The 19104-nt window shown below is 41.6% G+C and overlaps 1 protein-coding gene across 1 annotated transcript in view; it reads right to left on the reverse strand.

The window, feature by feature from the left end:
* The window catches only part of LOC125721156 (gamma-aminobutyric acid receptor subunit beta-1-like), an 85558-nt gene extending 68490 nt beyond the window's left edge, over positions 1-17068 (reverse strand). Inside the window, exons 1-3 of the mRNA XM_048997182.1 lie at positions 16547-17068; positions 16326-16417; positions 16082-16149 (exon numbers count right to left, since the gene is read on the reverse strand). Coding sequence (XP_048853139.1) covers positions 16082-16149; positions 16326-16417; positions 16547-16626 — 240 coding nt within the window. The 5' untranslated portion in view covers positions 16627-17068. The remainder of the gene's footprint in view (positions 1-16081; positions 16150-16325; positions 16418-16546) is intronic.
* Positions 17069-19104: the final 2036 nt, after the last annotated feature.

A 19104-nucleotide genomic window follows, 5' to 3' on the forward strand; every position in this document is an offset into this window, starting at 1 on the left:
TAGGCTCCAGACCCCCCGCGACCCAGTAGGATAAGTGGTTTGGAAAATGGATGGATGGCTAGATACAGCTCTGAAAAATTTAAATATCTTCATCTCCAATACCTTACTTACAGCTTAATTAAGGGAAGATTTACGTTAATCTATAACAAACTTTTATTAATTAATGTTATGGAATTACAACCACACAATTACCATTTCTTTGTTCACATTTAATGTTAAGATAATGAATATTTCATTTCAAGACTTCTGCCGGATATTTCAGTTGACTTTTTTTAGCTGACAGTGTTTGTGCTATTTTGCTATTACTTGCTAGTAGTTTTGGGGACGTCTCTGGCTTTATGTGATTTAAATTTGTCTCAGGTAAACCCAACTTGTACATGAGAAATATCTGCATGGGAGGGGCTACTCTTTTATAGATTAATCACTGTACACACAGCTGCTCTGCAGCTTGAAACCTGTTGGTGTACTATGAAGGTCACCATCTGAAAACCCTCTACATTCTTTCCAGGAACATGCCTTTTTTATTTAATTATCATTTCAGAAAACCACCTCTTAAAATCATTATTTCAGAATACCAAAGTTGACCAGCTTCTATGTCTATCTTTTGACATTTCTATCTTTCTTAGGGAATTGGTCACAGGTTTTGATGAAAATCTACACAATGTGTGTCTGGTTTACAGCATTGGTGCAGTACTGCAAAGGACCACAAAAACCATCTGTCCTATCACCTGATTCTGCCTCCTAAGGGTCTATCACATTTGATTCTGCTACATAATGGGTAGGATTCTAAGGTATATGCCATTAAACTGTGAATGACAAAAACACAACTGAGAAAAGTATAGATTTGGAGCTGCAGTTATTTCAGCTAGAATTATATGCTGACAATAGCTGTAATTACAAGCACCACACACGTTATAGTGCAGCGTGTAAGTATACGTCTCGCACGTAAGCATTCCCGTACAGATGCAGGCTTTGGTTCACGCACAAACCTCGAATCAAACAGAAACCTGCCACTGTCCCAAGCTAAAGAAGCAGAACAGCTGTGTCGAGCTGCTATTTCGAGCAACTGTCACCAGGCGTTAGAAGTCGTTAGAATGTCCCAATTAGCAGCGGGTACGTAATTCGCGGTGCTGGAGAACATGCTATCCCAGTGGGTTCCTAATCCACCTTCTCCCTCCGGATCCTTCATAGGTGGCGTGACCTGTGACTCTTTAAGCTAACTCCATCTTGCAGTAATAACACCACAGCCATCTCACAATGAAACAGCGCTTACTTTTGGTCTTTCTAATATATACTGTCACTTCTCATGCCTTTAAATATATAAAAAAGTTTTGTGAATGTTTATTTTTTTTTAGCTCTTTATTTTTGCTTTTTGCAATTACAGTACAAGAAAGAAAGGAAAAATGTACATGGGAAAAAGAAAAGATAACATACAATTGAGGGGGAGGGGGGTTACTGCATGTGACCTATGCCTATTGAATTAGCTTTACAACAACTGAAAGCCGAACTTCTTCTTGTACACAAACCATTTGGTCCATAATCTTGTATAGGACCCAGCTTTAGTCCTGAGGGAGTAAGTCAATTTTTCCATGCAGTGTATTTCCTCCACGATGACCCGCCACTGCTCTTAACTGGGGAGATCACATTTCGGCCAGTTCCTTGTAAGTGCCTTTTTGCATGCAAGTGCAATCAGAATTTTGAAGAGGTAAATACCCTCAGTTTGAAACATGGTGCTAGGTACCAGTCCTAGGAGCAATATCCTGGGATCCTTGGGAATCTTGATGAGGAATATCTCCTCCAAAGACTGAAGGATTCTGTCCTAGAATGGTTGTGGCGTCACACATGACATGAGAGTGACTGGCATGCATGTGCCCACATTGTCTCCAACATCGCTGCTGCACCCCCAATTGTTTACTTTTAATGTGAGGGCTGATAAAAAAGCGAATTAAGGTCTTCCGGCCAAATTAATGTAAAAAGTCGATAATGTAACAACTAGCCAATAATGTAAAAACCCATTACATTATCTGCATATCTGTTATTACGTTATTGGTTCAGAAAATGTATTACATTATTGCCCAATTGTTACATTATTGTCATGACCTGCTCGTACGATCCTCATGTTTGCCACGCCCCTTCATTAACCGAGTGTTCTACCCCGATTGTAACCAGCTGTTTTCTGTCAGTTTGAGTACTCGTGTTTATTTAGTCCGCGTTCAAGTCTGTTTCCCCAGTCCGGTCATTGATGTTGCTTTATCGTGTTGTGCGCTGTCTGTAATAAAACCCCGTTTTTTTTATTGCTCTGCACACGGTTACGACAATTATTGACTTTTATTACATTAAGACTGGAAAAATGGTCATGTTATTGGCAGTTATTATGCTATTGGCAGTTATTACATTATTGACTGCTACTAGAGAGTTTCTCAAGACTCACTTTTTGGGTCATTATCGTGTTATTTTATCTTGTATTTATTTACTTTATAAAATTCAGGCACTTACACCTGTATTTGTTATTGTGGTCTAAAATATGTCTCATGGGTCAATATCGTGGCATTCTTCATGATTTTGAGTGCTGTGGCAGGTTGAAAAGCATGTTTTTTGTCCCATACGCTAAACATATGCAAAGAAGAGCATTAAATATGAATGAAAAGCTATGTAGTGAAGTGCCAGTGCTGAAGGAGGGCTTCACCAGAATAGGGTTGGGATGCTCCCCTTTAATCAACTTTGTATGTGCTGCAGATGCAGCATTAGGATTCAACTCGATGCATGAAATGCTGCAGGGATCCCTGTTGCAGTCTGCAAAACTGCTGAAGACTGCATTTAGCTCTCGCATCCAACTCGAAGTTTGCCAGCAAAAGGACTCTTGGACATTTCCTGCTCTAATGACTCCTGTTATTGTTTACAAACAAGTCAGATCACAGGCCATAGTCCAAAACAGTTGGATTTCGCATTTTTTTTCTTGCTCCAAAAGAACACTGCAGTGGGCAGGAAAAAAATGTATTCAGTTTGCATTTATTTGCCAGAAGCTTTTGTCCAAAGCGACACACAAAAGAGGATCACAGAGCAGGGTCAGGCATTCCCAGGAGTGACTGGGGCTCCGGAACCTTTTTCAAGGGCCTAGCGGTGACATCACTTTGCCAGCCATGGGATTTGAACCCATGACCTTTGTATCGCACACACAGAGTCCTAAGCCACAGACCGAAACAACACCAAAAACAAATGCTTAATTTGTTAATTTTTATCGTACTGGCTTCTTTTTCTGTGCCGGCATGACTTTCCCTTGTGAGGCTGTAATCACCACCGCGTCTCTCTCACTCCACCGTGGGGAAGTGTGTCTCATCCCTCTCTTTACCAGCATTAACAAAATGTTAATTGTGCCGTTTCTTTACTGCAGCATGATTTACATTCATCACCACCGTTTCTTCGCTTATCTCCCCCTCCTGTCCGTACCAGGTTTATTGGAGACTCGTATCTCTGAGGCAGAGGAAAAACATGTTAATTATTTTAGGGGAGAAAAATAGGGTCTTTAGCAGAATAGCCTTTTTCCCAGACAGCAGCTGGAACCTGAGGTGCATCTATATGGGGAAGCTGCAGCAGTTGATGGTTTTGGGGTTAGGGGCAGGGGGACGGATGTGAGTTATATGAACCTCACTAACACTTGATCAATAGCAATCAAAAGCGAGACCCCCTTCGTCCGCCACTAACCTCTCCAGGCAGGAAAGCGGCCGCTCGATGCCTGCACCTACAATTTGGTCGCAGCAGGGCTGTGTCCAGGTTTCTATGCCTGCAATGTCGCCCACCCCATCGGCGACAGATGGGGAAAGAGGCCATGGCAATTCAATCCTGCTATTTCCACCACGAATGCTGGCAATTAACCTAGCACGTGTAATCCATAGACGAAAGGGAAAAAAGAGACGCAGAAGATAGAGGAATAAAAGGTCTTGACGAGTTATAGAGGGCAAAATCGGAAAGTCAGCGGCACAGTTAGGGCAGCTTTTTATGAGCTATAAATCTGTAATAGGAGTTTCTAAAATAAGGCCACTGACATCTCATCCAGGGCGTCCCCTGCCACGTGTCCTGTAGGTCCTGGAATAGGCTCCTAACTATCCCCGTACTGAACGAGAGGGTGTGAGCGACGGAAGAGTGATAGGTGATGGATGGATATATGAAATATTTTATGGTAGACAGGAAAATATCTTTTTTAACATATTTTACGACGTCTGGATATGATCGGAATTAGAGCGTTCAATCCCCGCTGAGTTGAAGATCCCGTTAACCCAAAAAAATCAGCCTTGAACAGATTTATTGTTTAGGTCCTTGACAATATAAGGTTCGGTTTTTGTTTCCTTCCCATTACTGCTTGCAGTAACAGTCCCCAGGTACCTGTGTTCCTGCCTCTGCTTCATACTGTTACGTTTGTTGTTTTGTGGGATAGTAAAAAAAAAAAAGACACTGAATGTGATCCTGAGAGTTCCGTGCCACATTAGTCTGAGACATGGAAATGCACTTATCCCCATCTGACTTCCGAAGGCAGACTCTATTCCAGCCTGTCCCTCCCTGCGTTGTTGCTAACAGTGCATGAACATCTGTTCAACCCTGATCATGACATAGTTGAAAGTGTAAAAAAAAAAAAAAAAAAAAAAAGCATTTTCTGGATAGAAAATATTCACAAGAAGAGAAAGGCGCTCAACCTAAAAAGAAATGAACGAAAACCTCCAACAACCTGACAGGCACAATCACACATTCAGATTCTCCAAAATCTGCACAGTTTGGAGGGAGATTCGACTATTTGATTGATTGATTGATTGATTGATTGATTGATTGATTGATTGATTGATCGATTGATTGAGAGTTAAAATGGGCCCTGGAGCATTTGTGACAAAATATGGTCCCCTGCATCAGTCCTGGGCCTTTGGAACAAACATGACATTTGTGGACACCAGAATCAGCAAGAGAGACGAATCTCTCCTCTCCCACTGAATGCTCTTTTGAGGAAGGAACAAGTACGGAAACCAAAGCCCATGGACCAGGGTTCCCCAATTCCAGTCCTGGAGGGCCAGTTTACAACACAGTTAGCAGATTTTCCTGCTAAAACACACCTACTAAAACCAGTAATTAGCTGATTAAGATGTGTTTGAGCAGGGAAATCCTCAAATTGTGTTGGATCCTGGCCCACCGGGTCCAGAATTGGGCAACCCTGCCGTAGTGTTTGGCCCAGAGGATATTACGGTACCCTTACTGTTAACAGGCCTTAAAAATCATCTTTACACAAAGCATTGTAATTGGAACATTGGATTTATAAGAAATTACAAGAACTGCAAATACCAAGACCAGTCTCTCCTGCTCTATAAATTAGCATATCTAAGCTGCCCATTGTGTCTGTTCGTATGTGTGTACCCTGCAATGACTTCACATCCTTGTTTTCTCTTTTAGAGACTTCTTTATAGGAACCACACAAACAACCTGAGTATATCCAGTTTGGACCTGTCCTGATTTGCAAGGTAAAAAGCCTGCCGGGGGATTCAGGAGCATCTCAAGCTGGTACAAGCTGGCATGATGTCGAAGTATCACAGCTATATCATAGATTTCATGTTAAAGGACTTGTATGCTTCTCTAATATACTGGTTCTCAGGAAAGTGCTTCTGGGAAGCTTCCTTTATCTTTCATTATCGAAATATCTGCCCTTTCGCCCTACATTATAGAACAATAAACAATAAAACGCTAATAGAAAACACGTTTTTATAAAATTCTAAAGGCATATACATAGGCAGTTCCTAGCTTAAGAACGTACAACCATGGGACAACTTGCTCTTATGAACGCATTGCTATAAAATCAATCATATCAAAAATTTGAGTTAAATACAATTGCTCGTAACAATGAACACAGAAGCTAATTTGTAATGTTTGGGTAAACGTTGCGCGACTACAGCGGTTTGCCGGCTTGAAGTACAGTACCAGATGTAATTATTTCTGTATAATTCTTATTCTTATTATGCACTGTATACTTCAATTATGTACTTATATACAGCAATTATTGACGGGTTGACTATGTTGTTTATGTTAAAATGACTGAGAGTTTGACTTCTAGTGCTTAACCAGTCACCCTTTCCCCAGTTTATGTCACAATAGTAGAAGCTGTTTGTGACGTATACTGCTCAGTTCCCGTCCAGCAGCAACATCAGAAGGACTCGTCACTGTTGTATGATCTCAGCCGAATGTCGATGGGGCTGTTGATCTGTGTTTCACATTTCAAAGAGCTCACTGTAGAAATCAGGCCGGTGGGGGGGCGGGGGGGTTATATCATAGGCTTTTCGTACCCGTGTCCGAGGTTCGTCTTCTCTGGCTTTGTACGAAGGCCCTCAGGATCGTTCTGTACTCTCTGATGCGGCTTAAAAGGGAATTTTAAATTGAAAACTTAAAGACTTTTTGAACTCCTTTTGACCATAGAAACCATCAATTTCTGCTCCACATCACGAGCTTAGACTGCATTATGAATACTAGTGTCTTCAGATAGTTTGGGAAGAAATGTCTAAATAACGTATTCATAATAAAATATAAGGATGTCTGAAAGGACATCAGCTTCAATGTCTCTTGGGCAGGACCAGGAAAGCTAGCGGATGGTCTGCAATCAGTCACACACTGTTTGTTTTCCTGACAATTGAGCTACATGGAGTTATAGACCATTAGCTTACCAGGCATCAGGCACACAACAACCCCCCCCCCCCCCACAAATGGTTAATAGTAAAAGTATTAAAAGTATTTTCAGTGACTAAATTACACTATACAGTTATAACGCTTCAATATTAAAGGGCCTTGAGAATAGCACTTAAATGTAGCAAAAGCACATCTAACTGCAGATACCGATAATCAATAAACCATACTGGTTACCGTCAATTGTAAAAATACAGAAGTGAGGAGAGCTGCTATACAATGTAATTCCATCAAAGTACCATAAAAATGTTTCAGAAGCTCTGGAAGTCATGCACTCCTGAAACTCAAGATGCAGTTGAGTCACAGTCAGTCAGATACCACAAGCTAAAAGCACTCAGTCTTGCTCCCCGACAGTAAAGCATGCCATTTTCAGTAAAACCGGACACAAAGTGGCAGTCTCTGAGCTGTCGGGGGGGGGGTTATAGGGATAGGGAGCTGGACTTTAGAGGTTGTGTGCTGAAATTCAAAGAGAGTCGAAAACGCACTTATAACGCAGTTTAATTTAATAAGGCCCTAGTGAAAAAGGAGACCCTCTGTTCTGCTAAAGAAAGAGTTAGCTTAGGAAAATAGCAGCAAACGCTAACAGGATGCAGGGCACATCAATATGAAAGGGCATTATTTGCTTCTCATAGCTTTCCAAAGTCACTGTTCAGGCAATTAGGGCTATTCCATAGAGGTTTTCTATAGGACACACTAGGCCACATGCTGTTCTTCCACCCCCCAATTCCTCATGGACCAAAGGGAGCGGATGGATACCGGAATAATGCAGATTCTTCTGATTTACGCGTGAAAAACTGGAGCATAAAGTAGAGGTTGACGGTAAGCAACGTGCCTACGACAAGATGTCCCTTGACTTGTTAGCCTTTTTGAAGCATGCAATAGGATTGAATACAAGCTACCAGGGCATTTTCTTAGATTAAATTAAAAATAAGTAAATAAATAAATTACAAGATCTACAATGCAGAGAGAAAATTGAAGGAGTCCTGATTTAAGCTTGGATCCTTCTTAAATCTCACTTGTATTTATTGTTGGTAGCGTCACGAAGATGCTGCTCCCGTTGCAGGTCGAAGAACGGTACCCTTCAGTGCTCCAAGTAGCAAGCTCTTACTTCTGACAAGGACAATGTATGACTTCATCGGGGAACAGAAACCAGAGGCAGCACATCCCTTCAAAGTAGGGGACACTGAGAGCTCTGTGGGTGGCTGCCGTCGATCTGAGCTTCAGAAGCAGGTCGCCGTGGACTGAACTCTGTACTTCAATTACTGTCCAGGCTCTGCACGGACTCTTTCTATCAAGGCTATTGAAACCTGGGCTGAAGACTCAGGTAGGGCTATGATTCCCAAAATTAGTTATAGTACAGTCCACTTCAATATCCCATGAGTCCTGAGGTAGCTGAGAGACCAGAAGAAGTACTGTATGCCTGCTTTAATAGCTCTTCTGACTGGCTTCTCTGAAAAAAGGATATGGCCCTTGCGCTTATTCCTATGTAATATCTTGGCCCGAATCACTTCCTCACTCCAGTGGGTGTCGAGTGACTTCAGTTGAGGTCACGCTGCAGGACACGGGACCGCCAAGGAAGCAGTGGTGAAAAAGCTGGTGGTAAACAGACGATGAGCAGGAGGTGGTCTGGAGGAGAACCCAGAAGGTGGCCCGGACGAGTCAGCAAACCTTAGCTGCCGCAACCAAACATACTCAGCTGACGTGAAGATACGCAGCTTTTCATGTATCTGTTATTGGCCTAGAACTACATAACCAGGAATACTTTGTGTTGTACATGAAGGAAAGAAATATGCCTGTAAATCTAAAGTCTTCATTCATACACACACAAAGCAAATGCTAAAAAGATTAGAAGAGGCACTCGTAAAAAAGTGCATGCAATAGGTTCTCTGCTATTTGATAGTGGATTTGACCTGCCTCAGTCATTAAAGCATCTCTGCCTTGCAGATGAGTTGGCAAGTTTTACCAATACTATCCCCCGCTACTTAATGAGTGATCCATTTAGAGAATCAGCAACTAAAAATTCTCTCTACATTCTAAAAACCACAAGATTGTCAGAATCACAGAGGAATGGTAACAGACCGGAAAAAAATAAGACCAAGCAAAGATTATACAATGTGATTTCATATGATAGAGTCTTTTATGGAATTTGGTCCAGACTACATATCCTCTTCTTCCCTCCATCCGAGCCATAAAAGCAGAGAAAGAATGAAGTCAAATAATGAAGTAAAAAAAGTCAGAGGTGGATAGTTCAGGGCCAGAAAGTAAATATCCAGACCAAGATTTTGTTTCAACCAACCGGTTGAGTACTCTGTGACTGCGACTCTTTATACTGAACTGGTTGGTTGAAATAAAATCTTGGTCTGGATTTTTACTTTGTGGACCTGAACTATCCACCTATGAAGAAAGTCAAAGGTCACCATGCAAGTGCAGCATCACTCCAAATGCACTTGTACAGACTCAGGGAGCCAGCTTACCTTGTCTTCAGAGATACTATTGTGATGCCTCAACACCAAAGAGATGGAACAAAGGGAGACTTCACAGCAGTGAGTGTCAGAGTGACAGATAGGTGTGCATTGACAGCTCGGGGGATTACCATCAAGTTTAGTAACCAGCAAGATAAGACATGAGATTTCAAGAGTGTTACTGTAAGTCTGTACTTCTATACTTTGGGGAGGTGACTCAAGGTAGAGATGGATGGGCATATATCAGTGGAGCATTTTGCAAACTAAATGGCAGCTGTAGAGTGAGAATAAAATGTAATTTTAATTATTTAATATAATTGCATATATGCATAAACAATTCATCAATTTGTATGTCCATGTTTTTTTTTTCAAACCCCTTCATGGTCAATTATTAATACCTAATTATGTATTATTTCCAATTAAATAAAATTTTGTATGCAAATATAAATATATATAATTACATATTTTAATAACGAAACTCACAAAATTATTTGTTCATTGTCATTTAATGTCCATAAAATCTACTTCACCGATACAATTACTTCCCAAAGGACATTCTGGCCTCTGAAAAATCAAAAATCCTTCAAAACCACCATCATTTGCAAGAAGTTTCCACCGTACTATAGAATACCGAGGTGAAGGACTCCAGGTGCTCAATAAAAGTGCAGCAGGTCCTATCCTGGTTTTATTTCTTCTATAGGACAGCCATGGTTGCTCTACGAAGCAGAAATACAGTACCAAAGTCACTGAGTTACCGAGCTTTGGTCCATGAATCCGGCCTCCCATTTTCAGACAGCCTTTGATATTTTTATTTCTTCTCACCGTGGCAGGGATACACTTATACTGCGAAGCCTAATAAATCCACATCCTGAGAGCGTGAACTTGCACATAGATCATCCCGTTAAATCAATGCGTCTGAACTGGGGCTGCTTTCTCAGGGGCGCCCGTCAGCTTTCGCTTTCTGTAATGCAGTCGATGAGCTTCGATCAGGGAAGAGGGAGGAAAAGAACTGTCATGTGGTGTGTCTCTTTCATCAGACGTGTGGTCAGGCTCCATAATACCCTCACTGCAACACAATTTCAGGATGCTAAAAATACCTTTTGTACTAAATTGCACATTTTTACTTCCCGTTTAGTTTTTATTTATATATGTGTATTTTTTGTGCCTTTTTTGTAAACTGTATGAACTGGATCCACATTATCGCAACTCACTGTTTATGTTTATATTGCTGAGATGACAATTAAGTTTACTTTTATGATTTATGATTACTATATATTTCAAGTCATGCGTCCATGGCAACATGGATAGACAAGACAGTCTGCTATCACAAAGACATTGATACTCAGATACTCAGAGATGCCGAGAAGCCTGTAGATCACAGATGCTTTTGTTCATAATGCCATATGAGTGCGAGAGAGCAAGGTCAGCCAGGATCTGGAGGAGTTCAGGTTAAGGGCCATTCTCACTGGCCCAATTGTGATACAATTCCTTTGCTGGCAGTTGAACCTGCAACCTTCTGGACGTTGGCACAAGGATGTTGCAAGCGATGACATCTAGATTAACTAAGGCAGTGCAAAGCATAGGGGGAGAAGATTAAGGACCTCGAGACCTTGATGGCAACGCACAGAAAATTTCAAATGTATGTATCATCTGGGTGCAAGAGTGAAATGATCCCTACAGAGCAATGACAAACATAATCCAGGTTAGTTAGTGAGAACATGAGCGAAGGTGAAAGAGCAGGCCTGATTTTCACAAGCTGAAAAACCTGCAGCAATCTTGATCATCATCAAGTCAACCAAATTAAATCTCAAACTATCACAGAATATAAACGAACAACAACTGTGTCTGAGGTACAGAATAGCTACAGTATTATAGTGTACTGAATTATACTGTTGCACCAAAAGAATCTTCTGACTAGAACAAAAATTGTGTGGTATTGAAACATTCAAAAATTTTGGCTTGAACAGGATAACACCAGGACATTAAAAAGCGATAAACTGGATGCTAGAATTGGGCTTGCATGCAGGACAACATAGAAGCCCAGGGATTAGGTTTCAAATCCCAACTCTACTAAGTTTGCATGTGGAGTTTGTATGTTATCCCTGTGTCATACTTGTTTCTTCCACATTCTACAGTTTCTCCCTGTAGTCCAAAGGCTGACATGTAGCTAATCTCTAACTCGTATTTCTAGTTCGCTTGTAGAGCAGTGTTTCTTGACCCGGTGCTTGGGAACCCCCAGACAGTGCATGTTTTTCTCCCTGCCAAACAGTTTTTGCTCCCTCCCAGCTCCCTACTGGTGTGGTTGAGTGAAGGAAACAAAAACATGGACTGGGGGTCCCTGAAAACTAATTTGAGAAACAATGCTCTTTAAGCAGATTAGAGACAACAATTAGGCACTACCTACATGTATATCTTTGGACAGCAGAGAGAACCTGGAAGAGTGAAAACCTGGTCCGGCTGGAGATCCCGAGCATCGGGTTGAGAAATGGAGCTGTAGAGTGTGTGCCTTGTGATGGACTGGCAGACTGTGGAGGTGTTTCCCAGCCTGGTCCTGCCGGGGATGGGCTCCAGGACCACTCCATGAGCAGCAGAGGTGGTTAGGAGAGAGATAGATGGCTTCTGTGGAGGAGGTAGTGATTGACTCTGTGGGTCGTGACTCTGTGGCTATGATCAGAAGGTCAGTGGTTTAAAGCCCATGACTAGCATTGGGGCCTTGAGCAAGGGACTCAAGATTATACTTGCTCCAGGGACTGGCTGACCGTGGGTTCTCAAAAAAACAAAGTATATCACTTTGGATAAAAGTGCCTGCTAATAAGTGAAATGTAAAGGAGAATAGGGATGGATTGGGAAACGAGACTCAGGCGAGCATCAAATTCATACTGTAAATTCATATCACAGTCTCAGCATTATCCCCTCTAGACTCATGACCTCAATGCTCATCCCTGAACTGGGGGAGGAGACAGCGATAGCATGATAGGCATTTTCTCCACAAGGAAATGAGGTCTGCTAGCCTTGCCATGATTAGCCTGTGCGTAACCAGCTACGTAATTGGGGCGGTGTGTAGCTATGGGGGGTTACGACCCTATACTTGGGATTTGAAGGTCACTGGTTCAAATCTTGTGCTGGCAGAGTTATTCCGGCATTGGGCTCTAGAGCCCCAACTGCTTCAGGCAAACTGCCTGACCCTGCTCTCCCAAATGTGTGTGGCTTTAGACAAAAGCATCTGCGAAATAAATGTAAATTCCCTTTGCTGCGGTCCAAGGAGGAGTTAAAGAGCCAGAAGCAATAGGAAGCAGAGGCTCATAAATCAATAAATACTCCCCTATTTATACTGGATTAGCTTTTATTTCTTGGAAAAGAAAAAAATAATAATCTCATTTTGAAATCACTTGAGAATAATCTAGTGATAATTACCAGTAGCAGGCTGCATAAACATATTAAAATGTGACCCCTTTATTAATAAGGGCCTCTTACGAAGAAAGTCGTTTTACACAAGTCAGTTTTGTGTGGCTTATTAAGTTTTTTTTTTCTTCTAAAGATGCCAGTAAATTGGACTTTTAATCCTGAAGCAACAAAGATGTTAAATTAATGGATGGTTTTGTATTGTATACAAAAGGCAGAAATGGGCAATGGGCAAATTTAGAGGACTTTGTGATTTCTGTCTGTCCACATGAAGTCCGTATTTATTTTCAGAGAATATATCTGAACTAAGAGGGAGGAGTATTCCATTAAAAAGTAAACAATCAAAGTGATATCAAAATGGAATCGATCTTTTACTTTGAGAAAGAGATGTCTATCATTAGCAGTTTCCACAGTAGATGTACAGCATTTTGAAAGGATATTTCAAAAATGAGATGGATACAAGGTAAACATGATCAAAAAGTGATTCAAACAATTGAAAATAACTAGGCAGCATAATACACAAGCCAAGATAATTCTCTGAAAGACCCCAGAGAGAACAGGTCACAAGTAAAAGACTCAGCTTGAGGGGAACAGTATGCCACAAAGCAGAGAGGACGCCAGCCACAAATCAAATTAATATCAGCCATGTGCAGAGGTTGGAGGCTGCTACAAATCCATTTAGCCTCAATATATTTATCTTAATATTACAAGTGGACACTAACAGCCGTTAATATCACACGTTCCAGGAATCAGTGCCTGACAGACTAGGTCTTTGTACCTTTCTAATTTCATTGCTACCACAGTCTTTCAAGGTACCTCAGCTTTTTTTGTCACATATGAATTAAAAATATGTGTTGAAGCTGCCGATTATGCCTTTTAAAATTTTTAAACTGATGATTTTTGTGTGCCTTGATTGGATGAGACAGGCCACTTAATCACTATCTCGTTTCCTGGAGCATGACGTCAGACATGAAGTCTTAATAGGTCTTACTGTTGATTTTAAAACATATGACTGATTTTGTTGATTGAATCTAATTGGCCAGAGCAGTTTAGATTAAATGCCTATTCGTATATGTGCAACAGTAGGGACAGTATTGGGATAGAGAACCATGGGGATTACATTTCCCAGTCCTGGCCAGGTTCAATTAGGTTGCTAGGACAAAACACCAGTCTGTGTTTGACTTTTCTGAAAGTCATCGGTGGAATGTAAATATGATCTCTAATCTTCAGAAATGTAAGATGGATCAATCCAGGGTGGGAGATAGAAGTATGTATCATGGTAGATTACGGATTTGTGTCCTGTGTCTGGGTTGGGAGAGAAATGGTACCACTTTCGGGCTTTTGAGAAGATCCCTGAACCTCAGCTGCTCCAAGGAGGCCAGCTGGCCTAACTCTCTAACCCTGCTAAACACATACAACAGAAATTCAAGTAACCCTTTAAGGCTGCAGTGAATTTCCTCAGGAGAATCCTGATAGAATGCTGTTTTAAAAGGGAAAATGACTTATGTGTAAATAGCCCAAATCAGGGGTGGGCAATCTTATCCGCAAAGGACCAGTGTGTATGCAGCTTTTTGGGATAACCTTTAGTTCAGCTGTTCAAACCCAGGTGTGAGGACTCTTCAGTCAAACAGTCCACCAATTAGCCATCTAATTAGGGAACTGCAAGAAAACTCGCAAACATACCAGCCCCTTAAGTATAGGATTGCCCACCCCTGGCTCAAATGTAAATGGCCAGTGATATGCCTGTGAGTCATGATGTATAATTTAGTAAACTTCAGTTAAGTTTTTATTAGTTTACAGGTTATGATACCATCCTGAGACAGAAATAAGCCTTTGAGTCAGGGAGCAACATGGTGGGAGTGAGATAAAGGATCGTACATGACGTTTCAGCATTTTCACCAGCGGCAAGGAGTACAACAGCTTATAGTCAGTCTAAGGGACAAATTTACTGTATGTGGGTTACAATGGCAGGCCTACATATCAGGAAAAACCCACTTTATTCATCTCCTATGGTAACCTGTCTCCACAGAACAATTGGGCTATTCGAGATTGCTCGTTCTCTATGATTAGTAGTTTGATGTATTTTGAGGGAGGGAGCTGTTGTCAGTCTTCGGTATGACATATGACTTAAATTAAAGCATACAGCAATGGCTACTAGACATACAGGGCTCTTGTATTTTATTAGTTTAGATGACAACCTGTTGCCTTGGGGGGCTCAGGGGGAAAATTCTGCTGTGTTGGGAATTATTTGATATCAAAGTCCAGTAAATACCTTATTTGTAGTGTTGCCAGGGAGGTCAGTGGTTTTCACAGCATGTCAACTAAAACAGTGCTTCTCAACTCGGTCCATGGGGGGGGGGGGGGGAGGGGGCAAGCCAATGAGACACTTCCGTAAAGTTTCACTCTACGCCAAGCAGCCTGTCGTGTTTAACCGCTTATGCAGGCAGCTTGAATTTTTGCAGCATTTTGTAGAGCAGATACAGAGGTAACAAGGTTTACAATATTAAGATTTCAGTGGCATTGCACGAAAATGGTACAAAACTACGCAAATCATTTGTTTTTAAAACAAGTAAATAACATAATAGAAAAAGCTGAGTTGCCCAATAAAGTTTAAAAACATACCAGTATTAGAAAAGAGTTTCAGATTAACTGCTCCTATTTACATTGAACTTGCCTAGTTACGAAGACAGCATTCCTGTTTATACCACGGCAAGCAGACCCATGGAAACATACTCACTGCCACAGCTTCACATGAGGGGACAGCAAGGCCCTCTGAACGGCTCTGTCATGCCATTATCACATGCATCTAATCTGCATCTTTTAATAATCAGATCCTTTTCCATTTTAATTGAAGTGCTTCTCATATGAAATCCGCCAAAAATCAACAAGAGCAACATTTTTGGGGAAACAGTTAATAATTAACCATGTTCCCAGTTTACTATTATAGACACCATGTGCACAGAAATGGCATTGGGGCTTGATTTTTTAATACTCGTCGTTGAGTCACTGACAGTCTTACGTAATGCCTTTTCTTTTCAATCTATCTAAATCCCCCCTCCCTTTTTACTCTGCAGATATCTCAATGTAGATGCCCGGTCCATGTGCAGTAACAATGTGCCTCACAATGGCTCAGTCCTCACCGGCTTCCCAGACCTAAGCGAACTTTACACATACAAAAATGCAGATTGCAGAGCTGTCCATAGTACTGAAACGCATTGACTCGTCGTAATCGGCAGATGGCGCCATCACTCGTGTTTAACACACACCCATCGTCTTATTAAACCTCATATGCACCTTACAAACGTGCAGCATTCCCAGAAAGAATCCTCCAACACTAAAAAGGCACGTAATTTATGAAGTTATGCAACAGCAGGCGGCGTCAGCAAAATACACGCACTTTGGCAGCATCACTGTGAATAAGTGAGACGTTTCCCTCATAATACATGTCACTGAAATCTATGCGCCGCTTTTGCTTGCACTGGTGTCATGCTGGTTTGCAGTTCACTCACCATATTGACTTCAGAGACCATGTCGATGCTAGCGATGTCTATGCTCATGCCAACGTCCACGGGAGCGCCTTAAAGAGACGCAAAATGCAAGTCAAGTATTAATTGATCACACATGACGGAGGAGTCACAGAGTCTAGGCAACTGGGAAATCGCCCCCCCCCTTCCTGCCCGCAATCTGCTCCCGTATCATTAATGGACAGACCCAGTAAGACAAATAGACAAGCATTTAAAAGAATGACAGTACCTCCAAAATCAGGCCTTAAGCGAATGTCATATCCTTTGAGCAGTTTGTCCACCGTCGCTTTCACGTATGACATGTTACTGGGCTCGTTTGCGCTGAGAAGGGAAATATATATATACATATGGAATGATTTTTAGGAAGAGCAAAGCAAACTGCAGCCCGTAAGAAAAAAAGACAGAGATGAGCCTATAAATGCGAGATCACAGATCCCAAAAAGATCTTACCTTTGCGCACAAGAGACCATGCCGACCGTGAGAAGAAGAGATAAAATCCCAAGGCGTCCTAGGTCCTGAACCGTCCACATCCCTAACTTTGATTAAAAGAAATGACTTTGACAGAAGAAGCAGGGAATGCAACTTAGTCCCGTTGAGCGCAATTATTCTGACAAGAGCAACGCATGCGCGCAGCTCCGCCAGCATCAAAACGCTGTTTGCCCCAAAACTGATTTCTCCCCTTCCAGCCAGAGAGGAAAAGGGGGGAGAAATAACTCTGCTTTCTACATAGGTCTTTTTTTTATTATTTTTGAGCGTTGGTGTTGCTGTTTGCACTGGGATCGCCGGGAATTCAGCTATTGAACCGGATCAATATGCCGGTCAGATCTTCCAGCCTTTTGGGTAAATTTGACGACGCAGCGGTGTCCGGATCGGCTTTGAATCGAGCAGGTTCCAGTTTAAGGTCTTAAGCAGGAGTGGCGTCTATCGTCGCTCCCAGTCCACCTTTAATCAGCGGTACAGGACATCCTGAAACACAAGCACGTTTCCCCGGCTGCGCATTTTCTCCCCCCACCCTGGTTTACCTGGAAGCCCTCTTATCTTCATTAAATGCACGCCACGGGTTAGCGATCAACTTAATTATTTGTTAGAGCTGGAAACAGAGAGAAAATAAAAAGGCATTTGAATTGAACGGGAAGAATGACAGCAGTTTAACAAGATGAAAAGAGCAACACGGTCCGGGAGAAAAACCGTCTGAAATGAGTTTGCTGTCAGTCTGAAGGCGGCTGGTTTCTAACACCTGTTTTGTTTAAGCGCTGAAATGCGTGTTTTACTACCTACATTAAATGTAATTGATTATTTTGGGAATATAAACAGTAGGTAAACGAACGGCGCTTTTAATCTCTTTATTTCGTGGTCAGTTAGCGCAAATGGCAATTAAGTGGTCAGTTGTTGGCGTGATACAACATGTCCACTATGGGTGTCCTGGAAGTACTATTGCCATATCCCGATTTGATGGCTTAATTACTGGTCAGGTCCCTTTCAGGGCTGTATGTTTATGCATGACAAAATTACTTAAGGCAAAAGTAAAAAAAAAAAAAGGACATACAAGGGCGAAGAAATATCCGAATATAAGAACTGTGACACTGTAATCAGTAATCTAGATAAGCTTCTGACCGATCAATAAATCTAATGCATTACACATACATTATGCTCTGTTATATATAACTAAGTCATTAGGTGCTACATTATACACACAAACACATAGATAAATGAAGGTAATGAATGGTTGCTTCTGGCTAACCCTGGTGCAATTGGATGTTAAAAACAGCCCAACAACCGAAGCTTGTCTCGTGGTTTATTCACCAGACAGATGTTTCCCTAATCCCCTCCGCACGGGGGCACGCAAACATACAGGATGCAAACACACAAGACGCAAACACACGATGTAAATACACGTGGCTGGCGGGTTTCCCGAAAGGTCTTCCGCAAACTTGAGACCTCTGGGAGACTGAGTGATTTTAAAAGCTCCAGATCTATTTTCTTGAAGCTGGAGTCTCTCTGACTCTCGAGAGTCCTGACTGGGTCGGTAAAGACGCAGTTCAGCAGTGTGTAGCGACTGGGATAGGCGTCCCTGCTGACAATGTATGCTGCCACTCTATAAGTTCTGTGCCATTAATGGGTGCGGGGATGTGCAGGTGAATTGGAAAGCAGCTTCTCTCCCACAGCCTTGGCAGAGACAAACCGTGCTTCCTCGCTTGCAGTTTGAAAACTGGGTTAATAATGTTATCACTCAGTCATTTAGATCACAGCTGAAAAGTCCCAGGCCTCAGAGCCCTTAAAACTGAAGGATTAATAATGCATATTAACCAGCACCAGATTTACCCCTGAAACAGCAGTGAATAACCATTCTATTTAATTGTTTTTCTAAAGCACTAAATTGCTAATTTTGTTCCAGACAATCAGTTTATGAGGATTAATTGGGCTATTGCTAAATAGTGACACTACAGATAATTACAAGAAATAGATCTCTGAAGAAAAGTATTATAAGTACAGTACAAAGTAGCACAAATTAGTATTCAACAAAGAATTAAAATATAGAATTAAATGATGGTCACTTCACCATTATATAAAATGGAGCTTTAAGGTCTTAAGTAATTTAAAGCCAGCTAATTGGCAATAGAGATCCATCCATCCATCCATTTTCCAAACCGCTTATCCTACTGGGTTGCGGGGGGTCCGGAGCCTATCCCAGAAGCAATGGGCATGAGGCAGGCAACAATCCAGGATGGGGGGGCCACTGCATCACAGGGCACACTCACACACCATTCACTCACAGCAATATAGATCATCGATGTGAATATTTAAAAGAATAAAATAATGTTCTAGCCAGTTCACTTATCTATAATCTCAGTCAGATTCAGTTGACAATGTATACATATTTAATTAATAAACTGGCATAAAACAAGAATAGAAATAAGAGCAATGACCTTAGTAAACCTTTTAAAGTTTGATTGCATTGTTGGCCACTTATCCGCCATTCGTCCTACAATAAGATAAATGATGGGCAA

The sequence above is a fragment of the Brienomyrus brachyistius genome, unplaced genomic scaffold (genome assembly GCF_023856365.1).
Source record: "Brienomyrus brachyistius isolate T26 unplaced genomic scaffold, BBRACH_0.4 scaffold32, whole genome shotgun sequence".
In the NCBI taxonomy this organism is placed as follows: domain Eukaryota; kingdom Metazoa; phylum Chordata; class Actinopteri; order Osteoglossiformes; family Mormyridae; genus Brienomyrus; species Brienomyrus brachyistius.